The sequence below is a fragment of the Ursus maritimus genome, unplaced genomic scaffold, assembly GCF_017311325.1.
Source record: "Ursus maritimus isolate PB19 unplaced genomic scaffold, ASM1731132v1 scaffold_25, whole genome shotgun sequence".
NCBI classification, from domain to species: Eukaryota; Metazoa; Chordata; class Mammalia; order Carnivora; family Ursidae; genus Ursus; species Ursus maritimus.
The window spans coordinates 2,919,283-2,945,160 of record NW_024425008.1 but is presented as its reverse complement, the minus strand read 5'-3'; the positions used below and the strand labels follow the sequence as shown (position 1 = coordinate 2,945,160).

Below are 25,878 nucleotides of genomic sequence, written 5' to 3'. Positions count from 1 at the left end.
AAACTCTACGGCCAACACCACAGCGCTCACACTTAAAACATAAGACTGAAGGTTGTCACTGCGACCCCACTGAGGTCAAATACTACCGCAGCTAAGAAATCCCAGCACGGGGGTGCCTGGGTGGCTCAGCTGGGTAAGCACTCAACTCTTGGTCTCAGCTCAGGTCGTGATCGCAGTGTCCTGGGATTGAGCCTGGCGGCCGGTCGTGCTTGGCGTGGTCTGCTGTGGGTTCTCTCTCTCCCTCTCTCTCTGCATCTCCCCCCCCAACCAAATAAATAAATCTTAAGGAAAAAAAAAAAAAGAAATCTCAACACAAAAAAGGAATTCAGAGGAATTTAAGGTAATGGGATTTGACACCAAGGCAGTAAACCTCCGGAGGTCAAATTTCTAGATCTTCAGAAGCCACACCTGCATTTAAACACAGCTAAAGGGGGTGTGTGTGCCTGGGTGGCTCAGTCGGTTAAGTGTTTGCCTTCGGCTCAGGTCATGATCTCAGGGTCCTGGGATCCAGCCCTGCGTCGGGGGGGGGGGGGGTCCCTGCTCAGTGGGGAGTCTGCTTCTCCCATCCGTTTGTGCATGCATGCATCTCTCTTTCAAATAAATAAAATCTTTAGGAAAAAAAATAAACACAACTAAAGGAGAAATGACAAGGGGAGTCACCCTGTTTGGGACTCATCGCAGGACAGGTACCTCTAACTCTGAAAACAGCATTCTTCCTGAACGTTATCGAAAGACCTTCTTCAAAAGCGTTAACAACGGGGGCAGGGGAGGGGGAACGTAAGAAAAAGCTCATCTCCCGTTTCACCGAGCAGACTGACCCAAGAGAGCTGCAGGACTGAGCACAGGGACTACTCCGAGGTGGTGCTTGCCATCGTCCTACTGGGTACTTTTATACACAGTCTCTAAGTGGGACACAGTCCACGCTGCAGGATTACTGATGATGCTCATTCCTTCAGGGCGGTGAACCGGCAAGCCAACTGCGAGAGGAGGAAAGGCTTGGTGAGTGGGGGAGGGAGAGAGAAGCAGATACACTCCAAGATGAACCAACAGAGGTAACAAAGCGGAAGGGAGAAAAAAGTGTGGTTAAGATGCTGGGTTCCGAAGTCCACGAAGCAAAGGGGTGACAAGTGGGGAGCCTCGAAAGGCTTCAGGGACCATTTTAAGCACTTCATATGCATTTGTTCCTTTCACCCTCATAAAATCCAGAGCGGCGAGAGGCAGGGCATCTTATTCCCATTTCCAGGGACAGAGTGAGTCAACTTGCCCAGGATGGCTCCGCCAGCCAGTGCAGGGGTCGGGGGTGGGGAGCCCAGAGCACCCCTGCCTCTCCCATTCAGAGGGAACCCTGGTTTTATTTGCAAGTGTGTCTGAAAGGCTGTTACGCTTTAAAAGACCAATAAAAATGCCAGTAAACATCAAAAAAGGTGTACGCACACCCCCTAAATACCGCTTTGTGAGATGGTGCTGCTGTCCGTGGGGCCACTGTGAGTTAGCAGCTGTGCCCGCTGGCGCCTGCAGCGCTGCCCTCCCCCCCCCCCATGGCCGAACCCTCACCTGATTATTCCACCAACAGCCACTGATTTGTCAACAGTGGAATAAAGGCAAAAAAAGGAAAAGCCAATGCTTGAACCTAAAGACCACTGCTCACTGTTTAGGAAACAATTTCCGAATAACTAAATTTGCTTGTACGTTTTTTCTAAAGCAGAACATTTTCAGGATATTTTTAATATTATGAAACAGTTGAAACCTACGTAGAAGTTGAAGGAACACTTGGATACCCACTTCCCTAGATTCAACAGTTGTTCATATTTTAATGTATTTGCTTTACGGTTACTTTTCGCTGTGTTATTTCAAGAACGCTGCAGAGCCTGTCATTCCACACTGCTAAGTCATCCATCTCCAGTCCCTGAGAAGGACCGTGCCACACCCTCACTGCGCCCAGAAAACTAAGTTGATCCCAGAGCATCCCTTATCATTCTGCACTCAAGTTTCTCCAACTGCCCCCGAAATTTCTTCTACAGGTTTTTTTTTTTAGAACAAAGATCTGATATAGACTCACTTACTGTATTTGTTATGTCTCATTATTATTATTTTTTAATAGAAGGGCTTTCGACTTATGAACAATTCAAGGGCCAAAAGCAAAACCAGACATCCCCCACTTTAATTCTCTGCCCTCAGGGACTCCAGTCAGTGTCCTTTCAAGATGAAAAGACTTCCCTTTCAGTACCTGAGTGAGAGAAACTAATCACCCCGTTTTAGAGTTCTCCACATCCTTGGTGGTCCTGTTTCCATCTGCTAGGGAAGAGGGTTAGTCTGAAGCCAGGCCCAGCACAGAATGGTCACCCGTGTCCACCTTTTGAACCAGTTCCCCTGGACAGCTTCTCATGAGCCTGACAAGTAGTATTTGACTGATCAAGTAATTAGCTAGAAAATACACCAAATCAATAGTATCTGAATGGTCCTTCAGAGAAACTGCTTTATATTTTCAATCCACCACCGACAGAGTGCTGACACTCTAGGGACGATGCTAGAGGTCACGGGAAATAGCCAGCCGACTGTGACCTTCTGCAGGATGCTTACGATTCATGGAAGAGGCCAGAAAATGAAGTCCATTATCAACATGGGGCAGATGAGCTGGTGAAACAGGACAGCGAGGAAGGGCGGGGGGGGGGTCACACCAAGAATGGATGGGTGCAGTGCTGCAGGCTCTCAGGTGGACCTAAAATGAGTTCTGAAGTCCAGACACGCAAACACATTACACGAGGGAGAACAGTAACAGTCAGAAGGTGCATGGGGTGTGGAAGCTCCACATTCACCTCTCGACACCCTGGCGGGGGGCAGAGGGGAGAGCACGGTCTCAGACTCTGACTCCTTCATTCTCTGTGGCCCTGGGCAAGAGGCTCCCCTGTTCTAGAACAAAGTGGGGATAACGCTTCACGATGCTGGACGGATTTGGAGAGGACGTGGCCCTCACCTCACACGCTCCATCCATGCTGCCTCTCCTCCCGGGACAGCCACCAGCAGCTGCTTGGGGACGTGGAGCCGGCAAGAGGGGCAGGGGCCCTGGCCTTACAGGCTGGCGACCTTGGGGAGGGAAGACGCTGGCACGTGTCCTGCTTGCACACCTCCCAGGCAGGAATGCTGGCAGGAACGATTCAGTGTTCTCGAAAGCTCCTTCCGTTTGGCAGAGTGCCTTCTGCTTAGAAGAGGGCCACTTTGCAACTGCATCTGACGTATGGAACCAGAAGCCAGACGAGAAGGAGGCTGCACCCCAACCACTCGGCCTGGGAGGGGTCTGTCCTCGTGCAAGGTTTATAAAAGCACACACCGTTTTCTTGGTGGTCAACCTCACGTCTTTATTTTTCTCCCATTCCTCATACTTTAGTGAAAAAATTCTGGGGGCTTAACTTTTGCTGCAAGGCAGGAATCATGATCTGAAAACCCTCAGAAGACATTATACCGAAGCTGAGGGAAGACTAATGAACAAAAAGCATGTGGACTTGATGCAAACACCCCCACCCCAAGGGAGCTCTGTTACTTTGGTTACCTTCCACACACCCTCAGGAATACAACAGACACGATGTTGCATACAGGATCACGCCAGGTAAGCTTTAAAGGTGTATTTCTAAAAAGTCGCCTCAGAGAGAAGGACAGGTGCACGGCATCCAGATGTCTGTGAACTAGAACTCCTGAGCTGATTAAAGGCACAGGCACAGAGAGGGTCACGGGTCTGAGCTTTCGAGAGGTCTTTTGTTTTTGGCCACCACCGAAACGTTGGGGGAATGTGGACACCGCTAGGCACTGCCCCACAGTGATCACATCACGCAGGAGGGTCGGGCGTCCAGCCGGCCACCTGCGTTGTGCACCGGTGTTGGGAGCAGTGCCGGCTGAGCCGCCGGACGGGGTCTGACGTCCGCACAGCCTCTGGCCCATTTTACTCGTGAGAAAACAAACTTCTGCAGTTAGACTTCAACATCCCAGGAAAAATGGGTTCCCACAAAAGGAATACTTTGCTCTTGAGCCCCCCACGGGGCCACGTCTACTTCTCAGTCCTTCAAAGACAGACTCATCAACTGAGTGAGTTTAAGAAACAGCTAGAACAAGAGGCCAGCAGTTAACTCCCTTGAGGCCGGATTCACGCAGCTGGAAAAGGGTCAAGAACTCTCTCCTCTCAGGCCATTAACATCGTTAATGTTAGTTAACCTGGCTCTGGAAGTGACATATTTTACTACACTAACAGGCTGTTCAAAACCTCACGGAATGGTCTAGAACGGGGATGGGCAAACTGGGTCCCACGGGCCAAATCTGGTTTGCCACCTGCTTTTGTAAATAAAGCTTTACTGGAACACACGCAAGCCTCGTCATTAACTTACTGCCTATGCCTGCTTTCACGGCCAAAAATATTTATTTACAGGCACATCTCATTTTATTGTGCCTCACAGATACCGTGTTTCTTACAAATTGAAGGTCTGCAGGTCTGTGGGCGCCATTTCTGTTCCAGCTGCATTTTGCTCACTTTGCGCCTGTGTCCCAGGTTGGTCATTCTCGCGGTATACCAAACCTCATTACTACTACATTTGCTCCGGTGATCTGCGGTCAGTGATGACGGCTTGCTGAGAGCTCGGGTGATGCTTAGCATGTTTTGGCAATGAAGTATTTTCAAATGAAGGTATGTGCACTGTTTTTGTCTGACATACTGCGCCTGGACACTTAATGGACTAGAGCAAGAGCGTAAGCGTGACTTTTGTAGGCGCTTCGTAAGACTTGATTTACGGTGACATGAGCTTTCCTGCAGAGGTCTGGAACTGGCACTGCCCAGCCCTTCTCTGAGAAAGCACGGACCCCAGCCCAGAGCTGCGCCCTCTCGACAGCAGCCACAGACACGTGTCTATTTAAATCTGAAAGAACTCTCACGAAATAAAATCCAAAATCCAGTTTCTGAGTTGCACTGGCCACATATGAAGTGCTCCACGGTCAGATGTGGCCAGCATGGAGAACATCACCACCAACACAGACAGTTCTCTTGGACGGCACTAGAAGATCGGGATTTAAGTCATCGAGCTAAATTTACAGCCGTCAAGTTCAGGTGAGGCTCGCTCCTTCTACAGACAGAAGACTTTATGTAGATTTCAATAGTATGTTCCTCTCTGCTTGAACTTTTTTAGGATATGCTAATTTACCATATTAATTGCAAACTCTAGATTATTTAATAGAAGAGAACTATCCAACCCACTGGGACTACTAATCAGTTTAGTGATTGGATTGATTGATTTGTTTACCTGACTGTGCCACCCACCCCACAGGGGGCTGTGAACTCCTGAAGCTGGGCCACAGAGCCTGCTTCATGTTGTAAGTTAGGGACCTGCTTGGCATGGCGTGCTAGGGGAACTGACAAATATATGTAAAATAAAGAAACGGAACCCTGGACACAAAACTGTCACACTCAAGAGGCCAATGAAACAGATGAATGTTGATAAGGCACTGGGAAAGACCCAAGTATAATCCTGTGGTAAAGGTTCTACAAACTGCCAAAATTTCCATTTTAAAATAAGTCGGGTTTTTTTGTTTTTGTTTTGTTTTGTTTTGTTTTGTTTTGTTTTAAAGATGCCAAACAGAACTGCCTGGGTTTGGATTCTGGTCCAACCACGTGAGGACTGTGTGACCTTGGAAGGTCATTTTCTCTTCTGCGTGAAGACCCCTCCTCCCTAAATGGGAACCATGTTGCACCTGGCGAGGGAGGCAGCCCTCAGCGTCGCCCCCTCCCGGCCGCCGCCTCTCCCCAGCATCATTACATCAGCCCCTGTTCTCCCAGCACCTGTGTCCCTCCTGCACCGGGGGGGCCCCTGCATGGGTCTCTCCACAAAACCACTGGCTCTGGGGTGGGGCTGCGCCTCTCAGTCACGGTTACTAACCCTCAGCACTGGACATACACAGGAGAGCGGCTGACTGGGTGTTTAATTGGTCGAGAATCTAAAAACCAATGTAAGTCAAGCAAACCTTGCTAAACTGAGCACCAACGTGCTTGCTCTAAAAACTGCTTAGGAGTAAACAGAGCGCTCTTCAAGTTTTGAACTTAGAAATTATTCCCCTGTTTGAATTAAAAGTGAATTTTAGGTCCCTACAGGTTACCCCCTCTTAAAAACTTAAAAACTTCAGGTTAATACACTCCACTACTTTTTCCTCCATAGTTAGACAGCAAACAACCAATGACTCAAACAAAGGCAAAAAAACCCAACCTGCCTATAATAAAGTCTTGGGATAAAAAAAAAAAATCAGTGTGGTATAATAGGGCATAAATGATTCCATTTCAGAATAAACTCTTAGCTCAAAAAATGACTAGTGCCTTAAGTGTCTACTAAAATCAGGAAAAAAATGATGAACCAAAATAACCTGGGTTATTCATAAGATATCTTAAAACTATAAAAATATATTTCATATGTAATAAAATCATCTTACTGCTAAACTAGTCGATATTTAAGAACTAACTCAAACCTAAACACAGTTACATCTTGCTTTTACCCGTTTGGTTCCTGCCATTAAAGCATCTAAATGCTGGGCACACACCATGAAACAATGAATGTGTAGCCCAACCTGCAAGTTGGTCACCGTGGGTATTAATTTTCGCCAGCTTTATTACAGAGGGTTTGCAGAGAAAAGCAACACCCATTTTATTCCAGCAGATTGAGTATTCGTGTGCTTTATCTTCCCTGGATACACCCTAGGATCTGAAAAATCTTGTCCGGCATTTTAGTCATACGGACTATTAGTCACCTAGAAATATTGCCCCCACCCTTCCTTAACACGGGTCCTTAGAGGAGATTCTGACAGTGACAACTGTTTTGTCAGGGCGTAGCTGTGACATTATACGTTTTAAAGTGATCTGATAAAGCCTAACGTCCATTTTCTCTCTCAATTATGAACAAAAAAATTTTATATTACACATGCTTTAAGATGCCAACTGAGAATAAGCAGACTACTACTCTGATACTTATATTTTAATATAATTATTATTAATTACTACGGTAATTGTGTTTTTCAGCTCAGTTCTGAACCCAAATTTTGTATAAACTACAAGAAGCGAGACCTATGTACACATTGAAAACTTGTTGCCATTTTAAATTTTAAAGTCAAATGTCAGTACAGAGCCTATTTAAATGCAAAATATTTCCTCCTCTTCCACAACCCGCTAACATCTCAGAAATGACCCACAAGAGATTTCTGTATCTCCGAGCTTGAGCACGTTTCTTGTTGAGGCTCCTCGGCAAGAATGAAAACAACCTTTTAAAGGAAGTTCTCTTCCAATCGTTTCTGCATATTTCCTGACGGCAATTCATCTTCATTACAGAGATGTGCCCCCGATGAAATGTTCGCAGCGTCGAGCGACCCAGATGTAACAGAAACTCCGCGGACGGACAACTTGGCCGGGCGCTGCCGCCCGCCTCTCCTTCCCACCTCCACCCAATACCTTCCCCGGGCAGTGACTTCACATCCTTTGACATCAGCACGGCTTGGAAAGGGGGATGGGAGAGCGAGCAGAAAGCAGAAAAACCAGCTTTGAACTATGCGTGCAAGGCCTCTCTCAAGACTCCGATTCCACGAGTCGTCGTTCGTAAAATGCCAGACCGTGGTGACACAGCCCACCTCCGCGGGCTAAGTGTGCAGCGCAACGGAATGGTTCTGCGAGCAAGGACTTCCTGCTCCTCTTATCTGAAGCACAATAGCCATTTATTAACTAACCACAGAAGGTTCCGATTCGGCGAAACACAATAACTCACCTCGAATGTGGAGAAGGGCCACGGGCTGGAAAGGCCCGTTGGAGTTCGCCGCGTCCACCACCATCCTGCTGCCCGCTTTATTACATGTCCACATCTAGACTCCAGCGGGAAAGGCAATGTACTCCTTAAGGCAAGAAACCAGCCTCCATTTTAGTTTAAAAAAAAAGACAAACTGAAGCTCTCTGCAGCTGGAGGGAACTGGCTGCCCCGTGATGTCAGCAGGCATGGGGCTCGCTGATTGGCCGGAAGCTGCAACTTAAAATGACACTAAAAAAACTGCAAATGGAGAGAGCGCCCTGCTCGGCTGTCAGTGTGCGCGGCCGGCCGGCGCGGCTCCCGGCTCCCGCAGGCTTTGCTCCCCGCTAACTTCCAGCCCGACAGCCCCTCTCCGAGGGTGCAGGGCTGAGGCCGGGGACCCCCCCCCCGCCGGTCTGGGGGTGGCCTCGGGTGCCAGCGGCGGAAGACAAGTGTGTGCGAGCCGCAGGAACTCCACGGCTGGCGCTCTGGGCCGGCCCCCCAAAGTCAGGGGCACCTCATTCTTGCCTGGCCCGCGGCGGCTCCAGGTTCCAGGTGCTCTAACATCTGAACTGGAGTTAACACGTGGGCAACCCGGTTTCGGGGTGTTTAGGCAAATGGCTATTCAAACATTATGCAATCCCAAGTCGCTGGTGTGGACTCGGGCTCAGCCTCTCCTATCGCCGAGTTACAAGCTGATCCTCAAACGCCGTTTTTTTTTTTTCCTCGAGATCTCGTGTTTTTATTGGAAAAATTCAGTTAAAAAATTACACGGGAAATGAAAGCTTCCTTAAATTGAATCGCTAGAAAGCGCTACCGATTAAAGGCAGTTAAAAGAAAGCTATAAAATGAAATGCAGTGTTCATTTTTGTATCTTAGAGATGGCAACACGTTACTTTTAACTTTACAGAAATTTTAAGTTTAAAATCTCTAAGCTAAAAAGGGATATTTCCCTTACTTTTATGGGGCTAATTTTAAAAGCTATTATTTAAATCTCTGTTTCTTATCTTCAAAAAGAGTTAATGTAAAAAGCTGTTCCAAGGAGACAGACGTTCCTGGAGTATGAGGAGGGGACAAAAGAGATGGTCCCCTAACAGAAGGAAGTATCACTGCTAGCCCCAACTAAAAACAAGCTGCAGGGAAAAAGTCTCTGGCAGGTACAATGGAAAACAAATTCCTCACTTCTTGACGCACACACCTAAGTCTGTCCAAACCACATCTCTTTTCTGTGTTCTCCTACAAGTCCCCTGCGTGAAAAGAACGCCAAAGCCCTCTGCTTCCTAGACCTCCTTCCCAATAGGAAGAATAGTAAGAATCAGTAAGTGGGGTTAGCAGTCGCACCTGCGGGCTGGCACGCCATACATTTCGAGGAAGGAGTGAACTGCTGCAATTGTCCAGGGATGTTTAGCAAGGCCCCTCACTAGCAAGAAGGCAGTTTTTATAATGTGCATCAATATCGATCACAAAAATAATAAGCAAAAGCAAACCAAATCGCACCCGGGCCTCCCTCTTCCCCAGAGCTGAAGGATGCTGCTGGGTTCCAGAGCTAGCCATACAGGTACTTATAACAGGCAATGGCGACCAGTCCTTCGCCACCTGCACGTACTTGGCCTCACACCTGCCTGGCTCTCCTCTGGCTAAACAAAGCTGCCCGTGCTTTCAGCCAGTAATGTGAACTTAAATTCTAGCTGCTGACCCGCTGGGTTTGTCAGATGGAGGGAAGGACGGCTCTCCTAGGATCACCACCACCTTCTCCCCCAGGGCGTGATGCCAGATGAACGCAGATGTGCGTGCAAGGAGGAACGAGGTGCGCAGGGGTTCAGTAAGGGGTCCAGAGCAGATGCTTCCGGCAGTTCCGTACTTTAAAAAGAGAGAGACCTGTCCTCAATCTGATACAGCAGATGAGAAGGGGAAATGTGCCTGTCCCAAGACTGTGCTGATGAGCTAAAATGAAGAGATGAGGGGAAAGACTCCTAGGATCTTTACATAAAATATACAGATTAGGAGTCAACGAACAAGCGAAGAGGTTTCTTGATGTATTTTTCCTAATGATCTCAGATCAAAGGATCTCAACTTTATTAGTGATTTCCCCCCACGCTCTTTTGAAGCCTATACATATAAAGTAACTCTTTAAAGAACTCAAGGACTGTGATGTGGAAATCACTGATGAAACACTCCCTAAACACAAATAAGCCAAGAAACAAATGAGTGATATGGAGAAAGGAGACCACTCGAACAAATATATAGACGGCGGCTCCTGGACTGGAAGGGTAAATACTATAAATATGCTGGTCTGCATTTCCCCCCAAACTGATTTACAGGTTTAAAGCAATTCCAGTCAAAATTTGGTTGGGTCTCTATTTTTCTGACCTTTTTTTTTTTTTTCTTGACAAAACAGTTCTAAAGTCCCCCTGGAAAAATAAAAAGCAAGAGAATGAGATTACTTGTGAGGAAGGCTAGTCCTACCCACAGGAAAGCTTGTGAATTCACGCCGGCGTAATGAGAGCCTAAGAGGCAGGTCAGGTCCGTGGGACGAAGCTACAGCCCCTGGAGGGGGAAGCATATGCATCCAAGTGTATTATTATGACAAAGAATGACTCTTGAGTCAGTGGAAAGGGGAAGATTAGTTAGATAGCTGGTTGGCCGTGCGGGGATAAGCCAATTTAAGTCTTCACACCAAAATAAAATCTGAGATGAGTTAAATAAAAAACCAAACCCAAATCACCCCCAAACCCCCAAATCCCTACAGCTTTCAGAAGGGAAGTGAGTATCAAGAGAACAGGACGTTTAAAGACAACGGACAAACCCTTAATGGATGTTGCTCACATTTAAACATTTACAGAGTTCTGGATGTTCCCTCCGAAACACCAGAGGAAACACAGATGCTATAAATACAAGGAGTTACTTAATAATACACTAGAGCTGGTCATCAAAAACGGGGCCTCGATGTTGAAATGCTTCAGTTCACAAAGGAACTATAACTGATCAATACTTGTATAACAAAGCATTTCTCTGCCTATCAGATCAGCAATAATTTCAACAACGATAGTTACTTGACGCTGGTAAAGGCACGCTGACCCTGCCAGCAAATGTATAAGTTGTTTGGATCCTTTCGGAATTAGAATCATCTGGCAATACGGATCGAGATTCTTTAAGGAATTTTACTCCTGGGAATCTATTCTAGAAATGTTTCTATTCTAGAAACGTAGTAGCAGAGTGAGCATCCCATTTTAATATTTTAAAAATTGTGCTAAAATACACATTACATAAAATTCATCATCTTAACCACTCTTTTAAGTGCACAGCTCAGTGGTATTAAGTACATTTGTATTTTTGCGCAGCTGCTGCCACTGTCCATCCACAGAACTCTCTTCATCCTGCAAAACTGCACCCTGTCCCCATTAAACACTAACTCCTATCTCTCCTCCCCGCCCCCAGGCTCCGGCACCCCCCCACCCCGGTCTACTTCCGTCTCTGTGGATCTGACCATCCAGGGACCCCATCCAAGTGGGATCAGGCAGGCTTTGTCCCGGGACTGGCTTCCTTCCCGCGGTGGAACGTCCTCGAGGTCCGTCCTGTCCTAGCAGGTGTCAGCATCTCCTTCCTTTGTAAGGCTGAATAATATTCCGTGGTGTGCACAGACCATGTGCTGTCCCATTCATCCACAGATGGCCGCGCGGGCTGCCTCTGCCTCCGGGCTACTGCGAATAAAGCCGCGATAACACGGGCGTGCCAGTGTCTATTTTCAGTCCCTCCTTCTAGCTCCTTGGGGTGCACCCCCAGAAGCGGAATCGCTGGGACATATGGCGTTTCTATGTTTAGCTCTCGGAGGAACCGCCGCACTGTTTCCCTCAGTGGCAGCGGCATTTTGCACTCCCACCAACAGTGCACAGGGCTCCAACTTCTCCACATCCTCGCCAACACTGGTTGTTTTCTGTTTTTTTTCCCTCTGATAGTAGCCACCCTAACAGATGTGAAGTAGTATTTTGCTCTGATTTTGTTTATCATTTTCCTAACAATTTGTGGCGTTGATCACGTTTTCTTGTGCTTACTGGCCATGTGTGTGTCTTCTTTGGAGAAACGGCTCTTCAAGTCCTTAGCCCATTTTTGAACCTGGTTTTCTTGTCATTCAGTTGCAGGAGTTCTTTATAAATGCTGGATATTAATCTCTTCTCAGATAAAGGACTCCTATTTCCTCCATTCTCCAGACTGCCTTTTTACCTCGCTGATTGTGTTTCTGATGACAGAAATTTTAAGTTTTGATGTCATCCAACTTATTTTTATTTCTGTTGCCTGCGATTTTGGTGTCATTTCAAAGAAATCAATAGCAGACTCAGTGTCATGAAGCTTTTCCTCTAATGACTTGTCTTTGATCCACTTTGAGTTACCTTTTTTAAAAAAAGATTTTATTTATTTGAGAGAGAGAGAGAGAGACTGTGAGTGGGGGGAGGGGCAGAAGGAGAGGGAGAGAGAATCTCAAGCAGACTCTGTGCTAAGTGTGGAGCGTGATGTGGGGCTCCATCCTACGACCCCGAGATCACCACCTGAGTCAAAACCAAGAATCCGATGCTCAACCAACTGAGCCACCCAGTACCCCTGAGTTACCTTTTTGTGTATGGTGTGAGGTAGGGGTCCAACTTCATACTTCTGCATGCAGACATCCGGTTCTTCTAGGGCCATTTGTTCAGAAGCCTGTCCTTCCCCCCCTTGAGTGGGTGGCACCCTTGTTTATTTCCACGCTCTGCAGTCTACTCTGTACTGGTCTATATGCCTGTCTTTATGCCGGTACCACACGGTTTTGATTACTGCGGCTTTGCAGGAAGTTTTAAAATCAGGAAATTTAAGACCTCCAAGTGTGGTGTTCTTTTCCAAGACTGCTTTGGACATCTGGGGTCCCTGGAGATTCCACATGAATTTTAGGGTGGATTTTTCCGTTTCTGGAAGAAAACACTGTTAGGATTTTGATAAGGATTGCGCTGAATGTGTAGACCTCTTTGGGCAGTACTGACATCTTGGCAGCATTGTCTTCCAGTCCATGGACACAGAGGTCTGTCCAGTGACTGGTGTTGTCTTCAGCGTCTTGAAGCAGTGTTTTGTATTTCAGTGTACAAGTCTTTTACCTCCTTGGTTAATTCCTAATAATTTTTTTTCTAGAGCATCACATTTTTATGATTCTAAAATACTAGAAACCACTTAAATGTCAAAGGGATTATCCCACACAGTGAAATATTACACATCCATCAAAAATCTTTATAAGTATATAAAATGAAAATAACTAGAAAGGGCAGTGTGTGTAAGTTTTCAGAAATAGTATGATCATAAAAAGAAACACTCCCCAAATATCAACTGTTGAGTGTTATGGTAATAGGTGGTTCTTCTTCCTGAAACTTCTGTTATCTTTTTCAGTACTGCTAAAATAAGCACATAATACTTTGATAAAAATGACAAGTAACAGTTTTTAAAAAGACACATAAATGATGTTACCATAGGGAGGAACCCTCAATGAACGCGGCCTCTTGGGTGTAGGTGACAAACCGAGAACCGGCTCTGATGGGAAGTATGACCCCCAAGGTTTGTTCGTTGTGATGCATCCATGAGCTCATGTAGGTAAAAACACACAAACAAAAACTGGCCTAAATCGGGCAAGACAAATTGAACCAAGAAACTAGAGGATGTGGACTCCCTGTCTCGAAGAATTGGTCAGGGACTAGTTTTTACCACCATATCTGCCACCTTTGCTGTGACTCTGGATCCTCACTTAAGTTACCAGGGTTCCACTGGTCCCCGGAGCACCGTCTTCACTGATGGCATAAGCCCTCAGCGGTGCTCCCAGAAAAGGAGCACCGCAGCCACGCCCCGTCGCTGGGCTGCAAGTTTCTGCCACCGTGCATTACCCCGGGCTTGGTTCTTCTCACCTGGAGCAGGGCGTCTATGTGACCTTCCATCTCCTCAACTGTGAGGAGGCGCAATGTCACGGATGGAGGATACTACCCTGCTGGGCTGACGTGCAGAGCTTGGGAGTGGCTCCAGCCATTACAGGTGTCATGCTGAGAGTGGACACTGCAGCACTCCAAGAGCATGGCCTCTACCAACAGTGCTTTGGAAAGATCCCCAGGCTGCAGTGGGATCCCTGCTTAGACTACCCACCCCCAGCCTTCCTACTCCCAGCCCCCCAGACGGTGGCTGGCACACAGCATATGCACCATCCAACATACTGAATGATGGATGAATCAAGCAGTAACACCTCTTCTGACCCTCCAAAACCCCCTTACTACTCTTTAAACCTCTTCCCTATAACACATAACTAAGAAGGCCAGGCCACCTAGTTGCCTGGACAGTAATACGCCCCTTCCCCTGGGCGCACAACTCCTGTCTGGCCTCCTGCTGTGCCCTCAGTTACCCCCTGTGACGGGCCAACCTGCCTTTCATGACAGCCTCACAACTGGGCTCCTGACTCTCCCACGATAACCTGGCTCCTCTCCCTTCCTTCCTGCTACTGCAGCCGCACCACGAAGGGCCTGAGCTAATGCCGAGGGAGGAAAGGCACCTTTCTGGGCTCAGGGTGGTGTGCCTTCCAGAACAGAAGGTGGGCAAACAGCCCCCCCCCACCGCCCCCAATCAAAGATGGAAATGCAAGGGGTCTCCATGCTGCACTAAAGTGAAGACTTACAAAGGAATTACTCTATTCTCTGGTCCCTCTGTCACTTCGTTTTGGTCTTTATTTAAAAGCAAACTGCCTGTAAATACATTCCACTGATTTTATTTCTGATTTAGCATTTCTGAATAAAACTTTCTAGTTTTCGTTTCTAAATTTAGCTCAAGGTTTTATTTTTCATCTCCCAGGCAATTTTGTCGGCAAATTAAATATGCTCATATTTTAGTGAAGTTTTCTAGTTCCTTTCATTAAAAGAACGTTGTTTTTGAACCTAGAGAACCATGGTGTCGTCAGAGCAAAGCACGGCTGTTGTGTTGGCCAGCACTGTTTTTTTTTTTTTTTTTTTGAACTGGAAACTATATGAGCAGGGATGATGTACGTTTTGTTGGGTAAGAGAGCTAACCTAAAATGTTTGGCTCCACTTAGAGTTTAAAATAGACTTTTTCCTGAGGCAGATCAAAGATACCTAGCATTCAGCTGTGTTCACGGGTCGCCAGGGAACTTCTGCTTGCCAAAAGCAAGGACAAAGGGACGGGCGCCTGTTGCCCTGTCGATCTGAGCGAGTCCTGAGAGTAGGAAGCGTGGCCGGGCTGGTCCCCAGGGAAGGCCAGTGGGGGTAAGTGGAGTAGACCAGGAAAAACTTCCCCCAACTGTCGTTCTCCCCACAGAGCAAGTGCTCACCGCCCTTCCTCACTCCGGGAAGGCAGGACGCCCACACAAGGTGTACCTAGTACACGTGACATATCCAGTTTGCTCTCACGTCAGCTACTACGAACAATCCTCCTTCTACACAGAAGAACCGGAGAGGGGGCAGCGGTGAGCCTGGCCTGGTTCCAGTTCTCCGGGAACTGAAGGAGTGGGGAAGGAGCAGGAAGAGGGCTGGAAGGGCTTCTCATTCCTCCCGTAGAGTGTGTCTCCTGCATCCTTGGCAGATGCTGGACTGGGCACCAAAACAGACATGCAAACAGCCCTGCCCTCGGTGACACTTCCCGCAAGAGCAACGCGTGCGGCGCGTTCTGCAGCCAGAGTGTCAGTGCCGGACGGCGGGATACACACACGGTGGTCTAGCCACACGCTGGAGTATTACTCAGCCTTAAAAAGGAAGAAATCCTGTCGCCGGCTACAACGGATGATCCCTGGAGACGTGATGCTGAGAGAGAAGAGGGAGCCAGAAGGACACATTCTGGAAGATTCCGCTTTCTGGAGGAGTTGAAATCACAGAGACAGAAAGGAGAATGCAGTTGCGGGGCAGGGGGAGGGCGAGGGGAGGCACTGTGTACCAGGGGCAGGGTTGGGTTGGGGACGACGAACAGACAGTGGTGATGGGTGCACAGCACCGTGAAGGTACTTACCGCTGCTGAAATGGACACCGACGCATGGTTAGAATGACAAATACTACATGCGATGTGTATTTTACCACAATTAGAAAAACAGATGAGGCAGGCTGGAGCCAGGGTGGTTCAGGACACACAGGCAGGGCAGAGGCAGCCGGGCATGGTGGCAGCCTCCAGGGGAGGCAGTGCAGAGGAAAGCCGGGTGTCTAGGGCCGCGAGGCGCTGGACAGAGGATGGGGCCACCCAAGGCACGGCATGGTGTGCGGTTGCGAGTGGGACGTGAAGTGCAGTGAGAAATTGAGGTGAGGTGTGGGGAGGGCCTGAGACAAACGTTAAATGTGAGACTACGGCTGGGAGACAGGAGGCGGACTCCCAGGTTCTGCCCCGAGGTGGCTGGCAGAGGCCTGAGACTGTCGTTGTAGTAAAAGCCACGTTTGTGGCCCCAGGAGAGCAGACAGGACAGTGTCCCAGAAGGCCGGGCTGGCTGATACAGCACCGGCTCTCGGTCATGCACACCGGGGGCCCTGGTGGCGCCTCTGCTGTCCAGCTGCTGACAGAATGGAACCAAGAGGAGCCTGAGTTGGAAAAGTGTGGTGGATCTGGGTCTGTTGGCTCCCTGAGCGCAGGGGCCACCTCTGGTCATTGTCATCATCCTGGCCACCTCCCCCTGCTCTAGACAACCCAGATGGTCAGTAAGTACTTGCTGTGAACAGGCACCTGCCTCACCAAGCCCGGGGCCACTTCCTCTGTTACCCGGGGCAGCCAGGAGCAGACGCAGAAATCCAAGCGCGGGGCAGAAGACAGGACTGATGAGAGCGGTTTCTCGGCCCACCAGAATTAGGGCAGGCACTCTGGCAACTTCCCACACTGCATTGTTATAATTCTGCAACTAATGGCCAAGAGGCAAAGCTCCTCTCAATACATGCACACTTCATCTTTAGGCAGTGAAATGACCCACTTGTATGGCCAAACTTCCAACAGTATCAGAAAATGAATTGCTTTGGACGAGGTTGAAGTACTGCACTTTCACAAAACCCGGGCCATGTAAATTCTCCCAAAAATAATGTAACAATTTCTTTCACACAAGCCCAAATGCTTAGCAACTCCAACTTTCTGCCCCGAGGTCTCCAGGTAATTGCTGTTAAGTCCTAGTTGCTCCTTTATGACCTGACTTCTCCCAGGCTCTTCCTTCCACAAGAACGGCCCCAAGAAACAAACTGCGTGTGGCACGTCACCCAAGACATCTCCCTCCATTTAGCATCGAACACTCCCACCTCCCAGACCAAAACATGGTAAACGAAGGGACTGATTCAGGGAAATCTTTGAATGAAAAGACTACATTCAGCCTCCCTGTTAAATGAATAAAAATAGGAAATGCTAGTTTCCACCTAACAGATGACTCAGATTTTAAACGACCCCAGTATGGAAAAGGTGCGATAGGACAGGCATCTCCTCCGCTCTGGGCAGAGCGGAGTCTGCTGCCACCTCCCGGGAGAGCGTCTGGGCGGTCTCTATAAAGGGATTTTGAAAACACACAGGCTTTGGTCCAGTACTTCCTTTCTCTGAGTTCAGCTTAAGAAAAGGTTCAAAGACATGAACAATGACGAAAGATTTACATTACAGCACAATCTATAACGGCTGAGAACCAAGGATCACCACACAATGGAATAATACAGTTGTTTAAAGAATCCTGCCTCTTTCATTAAAGTCAGGAGCAAGACAAACATGCCCACTTGCACCACCACCTATAACATCTTACTGGAACTTTCAGCCAATTCAGGGGGAAGACACTCGTAGGTATAAGAATTAGGAACAAAGACATGAGGTTATCTTTACGTGAAGATCTAACTAGATACTGGGGACATCCGAAAGAATCAACTAAAAAACTACCGTGTAAGATAATTCCATAAGAAAGCAGGATGAGAAAGCAAGACACGGAAATCAACAGCCTTCATGTAAATAACTATTTAGAAGACACAATAGCAACAATAACAGAATAGCTAAGGCATAAAACTTAATAATAATTGTGCAAAACCTACATGATGGATTCTCTAAAAACACCCCAAAGGGAATGAAAGTGGCCTGCACAGAACACTCTCTGAGGCCAGAGGACACACACATTCTAAAGATGCCAATCCTTCCTGGACATTTAAAAAACGTGATGGGATCCTGATAAAAACACAACCGCTTTTCCTGCAACGAAATGAGCCGATTCAAAGTTCCTACTCTTGTAATAATATCAGTATTATTGTTGTGAATTATTTTAATAGGATATAGCAATAACTACATCGATGATGTTCGAAACAAAGACTTTTCAGCGTAAAAGATACAAACCTGAAGATTCAAGAAACACGTAAAAACACCATCATGTTACGGTTGAACTGAAAACATCAGTATGAATGCATAACTAATGCGTATTCCACCTCCCTCCACTGACAGCCCCTGAAAGCAACACCAGTCCAAGAGCAACAAGCACCCCTAGTATCCAGATTCTGGTCTCCAAAGTCAATCCCCGCTGAAAGGAATCAGGGCTCCTTGAAAATGGCCGATTCCAAGTCTGGGGCAAAGAACGTACAAAATGAGGCTGGGGGAACATCTGACTGTGTCAGAAATCAAGGAGTCAAAAATAAATGCGTCTATGTACAAAAGATACACAGGTGTTAGCGCAAAGAATACTGAGTGGTTAAAATCATGCATCTACACATCAGAAAGAATAATGATTTTAGTAGGTTGAAGCACACTGAAATCAAATCAAAATACCTAAGTCCATAATGATATTAAAAAAAAAAAGAAAACCAGAAAAATCTTTAATTCTCACCATTTGAGGGAAAGTGTAACCAAAAGGCAGAGCTTTAAGCCCATCCTGACTTTCAGGAACTATATGTCAAGATAACCAAATGTCTCCAGTTGGTAAGAAACAACTCTGCTGTCAAAAGAACACCAGGTTCCATGTTCTCTCTAGCGACACTGCTGACTCAAGCAAGGGCTGTCACGTGGATACACAGCATTAGCAAAGAGCTGGTGGGGAACAGACCAGTGGGTGCCAAAACGTAGCTTGCAGACCGCCACCAGTACCTCTGGACAGCACAGCTGCAGAGCGAGGTGTCAGGGTCTGACGGGACAGCAATCCATCATCACCCTAACAGTCCCCAGATTGAATGAATATCCTGCACTAACTAATGTCTCCTGGCTCATACAACATCATGTCTAATGTACTCCATCCAAAAAAAGGTTTCTATTTACCAGAACTACAGGGAAAAAGTGGGATATTTTACAGGACAACTGGCTTGACTAATTTGACAAGTCATAATAAACTCATGCTCTGATTTATGATATTCCCAGACTGCTAGTGACCCAGGTATCTTGCAGAAGCAGCAAAAATAAATCCCTATAGAAGAAGGTACTTTCGTTTTAGGTTTTAACTTATTTTAAATAGTTGAGTACGATGACCAGCATACACTAGAAAATAGTCAGGTACTCAAGGAACTAAGACTTCGCCAACAAACTCTGATAACGATGATCACATCATCTGACACAGACCGCGAAGCAGCTGTCCTTACTGCACCCACGGAAACGGCGAGTGTGATCTGAGAACAGGAAAACAGGAAAAACTCATACTGCGGATTAAAAATGTAAATTCTGTAAATGAAAAAGGCTATCTGAGATTAAAAGCTCAACAAAGGGAGTTCAGCACATCCTATCAGCCCCGAGGATTCTCAGCAAGATAACAGAAGTGGAACATGGTGTTTAGAGATTCTGATAGCAACTCAGCAAGGTAATTTTATGTCCGCTGGCTACAATAACACAAAAAGGCTGCATTTTATATTTCATTTGTGCAGTTATTTACTTTCACTGTATTTTATGAAGGTATACCTTCCACAGAGGGTTGAAAATTAAGAAAAAGAAAACTGGTCCTTCATGAGACATAATGTGCGGCCCTCTCATCGAGAATACAGCATGGGAAGTCACAAAAAGTATGAGAAATACAGGTGAGGATTAAAAAGACAGACAGTAAATGAAAAAGTCCAGTACGTGTTTGTTGAAAGCCAAAGAAAAAAGAGAGACGAGTGTAGAAGACATAATGGCTGGGAACCTCCCGGCCCCGAGGAAGGGTAATGATCTGTGGATGCACAACGGATCCCCAAAACGACCGATAATAAAGAAGCCCATGTTTGGACACCCAGCAGTGGAGCACCTGAAAGATCAACGTGACAGACAAAAATCAGAGAAGTGGGCAGAACCGGTCTCTTCAGAGACTGACTTTGGTTTCCCGACACTAATGGGAGTGGAAGGCGATGGAATGCTTATCTTTGTGGTTCTGAAGGAAAATAACTCCACCTGCAACTCAACCCTCAGGGAACATCTTTCAAGAATGAGGGCGGGATAAAGATATTTTCTAGATAAATAAATAAAGAATTTGCCACCTCTAGACTCTCATTAAAGAAAATTCTACAGGACGTATTGAAACAGAAGGAAAGCGATCCCAGGAGGAAAGCTGGAAATGCAGGCAGGAATGAAGAACAAAGTGATAAATACGTGGGTAAGTCCAAATCGCCAACAGAATACAACAAAAATACTGCTGTGGAGGAGTTTTAAGGGCTGGAAGAAAAAGTCAAAGATCCAGCAGTGGAGGGTCTCAGAAGACCGCAATAGCAGCCCTGGGTTTTTTTTTTTGTTTGTTTGTTTGTTTGTTTGTTTTTTAATTATCGGACTTCAAGGCTTACAGAAAAACTGAATGTGAAGTACAGTTTCCATATCACCGGCCACCTGTTTCCCATTATTAACGTTCTGCATTCGTGTGGGTGCATTTGCTACAACGATGAGCCAATACTGACAACATCATTATTAACTAAATACCATCGTTTCTCCAAGAGGGTTTGTTCTTCGCGTTATATACTCTATGGGGTTTGACAAATGCCAAATTGCATGTATTCACTGTCCTAGTATCGTACAGAATAGGTCCACTGTCTTGAAAATCTCCTATGTTCCATCTAGTCATCCCTCCCCAACATGAGTTAGTATGCATATTACCTACAACGAAGCTAAACCAAATATAAGCCAGATTCATGCCCTGTAAGCTGCAGGGACAGCCTGGATTCCTAGCAGAGAGGGGCAGAAGTGCATCTGTGAATCCATACATTCCTCCCTCCCTCCCTCCATCCCTTCCTTCCTCTGTTCTTCCCTCCATCCCTCCCCCTGCCTGGCACGTCTGCACTGAGCCCTTGCTATCCGCCCTGCAGCGTGGAAGGCACTGGAACACACCTGTAAAGATGATGCACTTCCTGCTCTGGGTTCACACATCTTGCGAAAGACCCACTGTTATGAACTGGAGGTACGAAAAACGTCGGATGTTTTATTACACTAGTCTTATACTTTAGTAAATACGAAGGTTTTCAGAGGTTCATGTTTGACTTTGGGGTCCTTACCCTACATTCCTTGATTTTATGTACTTCAACCTCAACATCTCCTAGGGGAGTACTTATAGGGATTGAACACCATCAGATGGAAAGAGGCAACCGTGCCATTTTGGGGGAAATTCAAAGCAAAGGGCACCCTTCCCTGACTAATGTCAAATAGGAAACCCCTGGGCAGCGTAAGCCCCAAATGAGTCTTACATAAGAAGAAAGTCCACAAAGGACTAAGATTACAGTTCTCACTTCTACAATACCAGGAAAGCAAGGAGGCTCTACCATGGTTTTAAAACCTACTTCCTTGCATGGCTCCTTTCCGAATCTAGAGCTCACAGGTGACAAGTGCAAGAGGAGAATCACTTGAAGGGAACACCAACTAGCCTGGTTACGATTCACAGAAAGAGATTTAAAGACTCTCCTCTGGCTTTTCTAGTGTGTTACACAGAACACAATCGTGATTACATTTTTATCTCAAACAGCTCTGGAATCTGAAATATCAGTTGGGTAAATCAGTTAGTGGCATTTAATTGAGAAAACAAAACAACAAAACAAACCTCAATAACGAGACCTGAACAGAAAACACAAACATAGCAGAGGCAGAAGAAGCCGGCAACTACCCAACGTGACTCCTTCTCCCTAAGTGGGCACACTCTGACTTTTAAAAGACAAATAATACAAGTTACCTTTTAAAGACGGTAGTTTTTGAAGCTCTCTGTTATTGCTGGCGTTAAACCTGGAGGAATTTTGCCGCTTCTCTTTCTTCACTATGGGCTGAGGGACTGGCACTTTTATTTTGTTAGACACTGTCGATGGGGTGGCAGCTAGGCTGTTTTTCCTGCTGGAAATCTGTTTCCAAAATAAAAACAGAAACACATGCATACCTCAAACGGTTGTATTTTACAGCACAGTTAGAATCTGGAAAATATGCACGAGTCTTGCTCAGGGACAGCCCCCTTCACTCCGCCATAAACACTATTCCGTAAAGTGGCTGGAGTCTGAGCGACACCTCACCTCTAGAAATGCTGGATTTCGAGGTATTCATGGATGGACCCCATTTCTCACATTTTCCTTCAAACTTTCTACTTCTAAACATTTTCCATACAGGCTGATGTATATATAGGCTGATGATAATGACCCTCCAAAGATGTTCACATCCGAATTCCTGGAACCTGGAATAGGCTTCCTTACTTGGCAAAAGGGACTTTGGAACGGTGATGAGGTAGGGATCCCAGAGTGTCAGGATGGGCCCCATGTAATCACACAGTTTTCGACAAGACAAGACGAGGCAACACAGAAGCAGATGACAAAGCAGAGGTGAGAGCCTCAGGGAGACTGCAAGAAGTCAGAGGAAGGGGCCATGAGCCAAGAAGTGCCGGAGGCCTCTAGAAGCTGGAAGAGGCCTGGAAACGGATTCTCCTCCAGGGCTTCCAGAAAGAACTAGCCATGCTGACATCTAGATCTCGGCCCCATTTCAGACTTCTGACCTCTGGGAACGTAAGATAATCAGTCTGTGGTCATTTGCGCGGCAGCCACAGGGATCTCACAGAGCGGGCACCTCGCTGCTTCTCTGCCTGTACACCACTCGGCCCTCAGCAATCAGTAGGAGCGACAGAAAAGTGCTTGTCCCTCAAGCCTCAGGGAATGCTCTTCTTTCTAGCCTCCCCCTCCTTGCGTCCATCTCCAGGCTCCAGATTTAGTGCTCAACTCCGCACTGTGCTGCAATACCTCGGTTGTCTGAGGACACGTGGCTGACTTGTGAGGGGAGAAAGATTTGGGCAAACACCCAAGCAGAGGTGGGTGGGCGTCGAGGGCACGTGCAGCAGACACCTGTACAGGCCCACGGGGGCAAGGGTGCCCAGCGAGCGTCAACTTAGCATCGACCGTCAAGATTCTTTGTGCAAACTGCTCAGTCCTCCCACACCTCCAGTCCACCGAAAGGAACAGAGTTCATATGTGCGTGTGTGCTTCTGAAAAGCTGACCAAGCTCATCCTAGAAACACAAACCTACCGAGTCTCTTCCAATCACACTGAGCTAGGAGAGCAGACACACCAACTTAAATCCCCAACTATTTGTTCTTCTCCTTGAGTGGAACTTTTACTAAGAAGTCAGAGCAGCTTTATTTTTAAATAAGGTGCTTAGGAATATTTGGGAAGAGTTTTCCAAGAGCAGGACGCCCACATGCAGACAGGAATCTGAACTGGGAGTGAGGGCCTGGGCTCCCCTCCCTCCCACAGACGGCAGCTTCTTCCCTGAAAGGATTTTCCCAGATGTTGTCCTTAACATCTGTCATTCCTTCCATCTGATCGTGAAAGCTGGGTCTTCTTCTTAAAAACCCCGTCCATACCGCTCCTCCTCCCCAGAATTCCCCAAAAGCCCGTTTTCACTCCCCAATCACAAACAGGTCTTCCTAGGCCATGTTCAGTTATATACACGTGTCTAGTAAAGTTGACACCTCCTTTCCGCCTTCTGTAATGCCCGCGCTCCACACGTGCTGCTCCCGCCCAGACAGAAGGGGACCGGCCAGCTCCTGCAACACAGCTTGGGACACCAGCATTGGGTGATGTGGCTACCTCACAAAACAGAGCTGCCTCCATGCACATCCACGGCCCATGCAGGACACACGCTGAGATGAGGCTTCAAACGTCGGCCAGAGCAAAAGTTATCCCTAAGACCTGTGGGCTCGGAGCCACCGGCTCCTCTGCGTGGGCCCTGCTGGCCTCGCTCCCCCAGAGCACTGTCCTCAGGGCAGGCAGAGTGAGCTTCTAGAAAGAAGACCTGGTCCCATCACCCAGGCTAACTCACTGTAGTCACTTCCCAGGGCTCCGAGCCTATTGGCTTCACAGTGCTCTACAGAGCCCCATGCTCGGGTCCCCAGCTCCTGCTCCGGCCAGCCCTGTGCCTCGGTCCCACTGTCACACTGCCCACCCTGAGTGCGGCTTCCTGACGCCTCTGCACCGTGCAGTCAGCTCCATGGGCTGCTGCCCGCCTGGCCGGGCTCTGCTATGAGGTGGCTGTTTTGTCTTTCCCCCGAAGGGATGTCAGCTCCAGGAGGGCTTGGATGCCTCGCTGGCCTGTCCTGCGAGAGTGGGGCACTGCCCTGCACCGGCCAGGTCAGGGAGGTCCCTCTGAGGGCACGTGCATGTGTGCTGGGGGACAGCATTCAGGCAGGGCCGCTGAGGGTGGGGGCTCAGTGCGACCACTGTCGCCGCAGAGCCCACTAGCCCGGGTCAGAGTCTGACCTTCACCTGACAGGCACCTGGAAGCCATGCAGGGGGGCTCTGAGTGGGGCGAGGGTGCAAGTCCATCTTCCCGTTCAAAAGGCGCCTCGGACGGCAGTGTGGACTGTGGATGGGAGGGGAGGAGGCAGACTTGGTGAATGGTCCAGACCACACACGGGACTGGTGGCCGCACTGGACCAGTGGCTGGCAGGTGCATGGGTGACGCAGAGTGCCAGCGGGGACACGGGAAACCAGCAGATGGGCAGGCACCGTGACGGGAAGGAGAAAGGGGCCGAGAAGTGGGTTGTGAGCACACTGGGTCCGAGCAAAAGCCATGGTGATGCCTCTCCTCACTCCCCCACGACGCTCTCTTCTTTCTGTGGACAAGGGCTGGAGTGCTGTCCTTGGTGTCCTGGCCACTGCCTGGCCGCTGTCAGACATCTTGTGCAAGCTGGATGTGAACTTGGAAGTTACCCATCTGCACGGTCACTGAAGTCACCCCATGAGTGAGACAGCCCAGCAGAGCGTGGAGTGGAAGAGGTGGAGGTGGCGGGGGCCTGAGGAGGACGGGGCTGAGGGAAGAAAGCCTTTCAGGAAGGAGGAGGTCAACCCATGAAATGGCACTCAAAGCCAACGTCTGCAGACTTGGACTTGGTATCCTGGGGCTGGTGGAGGCTGCTGAGGGCAGTGGGGCAGTGGGGAGAGGCTGCTTGGCTGAGGCCAAGGTGGGGAGGCCTGGAGTGTCCGTAATGACTTCGAGAAGGTGGCCGGGAAGAAGAGCGTCAGGCCAAGCAGCAGCGCCACAGCAGGGACCTCGGACCATCTGGAAGGCGAGGGCTTGACCACGCTGCATGCCGACAGGGGAGGCCACCGAGCGGAGGTCCGGCTGAGCGAGAACTGAGCGGGGAGCAGGATCTGGGCCCCGGCGTGCAGTGACAACAGAACAGAGGACGGATGGGACAGGACGGCTGTCAGTCTGACGCCCAGCAGGGAGCGAGAGATTGCCTGGCCTGTCCTGTGTGTGCAGACATACGAGGTCACCTGCAAGAAGCACTAGGAAGGGAGGCGAGGCCCAAGGAGGTGAGGATGGCCTGAAGGGGTCCCTGAACAGCAGAGCAGGGCAGGGGCCTGGAGAACAGAAACGCTCTGAACACATCTTTCTCCTCAGCGCCGAGTACCAGCATCCCACTGGACACGTACTGGTCGGTGCCCAGAGGGGGCACTGCCCACACAGAACTCTCCTTGCGCCCCCGACAGTCGCTGGGGCCCCCCAGCCTCCTCGCAGCCAGCTGCTGTCCTGAGCCCGAAGTAGGCCAGGGCCTGAGCAGCTGCTACCCCAGGGTGCGGCAGGGCCCTTCCCCAGAGGGATTGTGCAGGAAGCCGTGGAGCCAGACTTGGGATCTTGCTCAGTCCCTGGACTTCAGACACCGCCTCCCCTGTGTCCCACATCCAAGCAATTCTACTCTCTG

At 48.3% G+C, this 25,878-nt stretch overlaps 1 protein-coding gene across 8 annotated transcripts in view; it reads right to left on the bottom strand.

The window, feature by feature from the left end:
* PPP2R5C (protein phosphatase 2 regulatory subunit B'gamma) overlaps nucleotides 1-25,878 on the bottom strand; it is a 122,652-nt gene that overhangs the window by 83,747 nt on the left and 13,027 nt on the right. For 6 of the 8 annotated variants that reach the window (XM_040641396.1, XM_040641390.1, XM_040641392.1 and 3 more), the window contains exon 3: nucleotides 21,874-22,036. Coding sequence is in view for 7 of the 8 variants with exons in the window: in XM_040641390.1 (XP_040497324.1) it covers nucleotides 21,874-22,036 (163 nt within the window). In the remaining variant the exon portion in view is untranslated. Of the gene's footprint in view, nucleotides 1-7,775; nucleotides 7,978-21,873; nucleotides 22,037-25,878 lie in introns of those variants that run through there. The other 2 variants (XM_008684198.2, XM_040641394.1) reach the window with 2 other exon arrangements.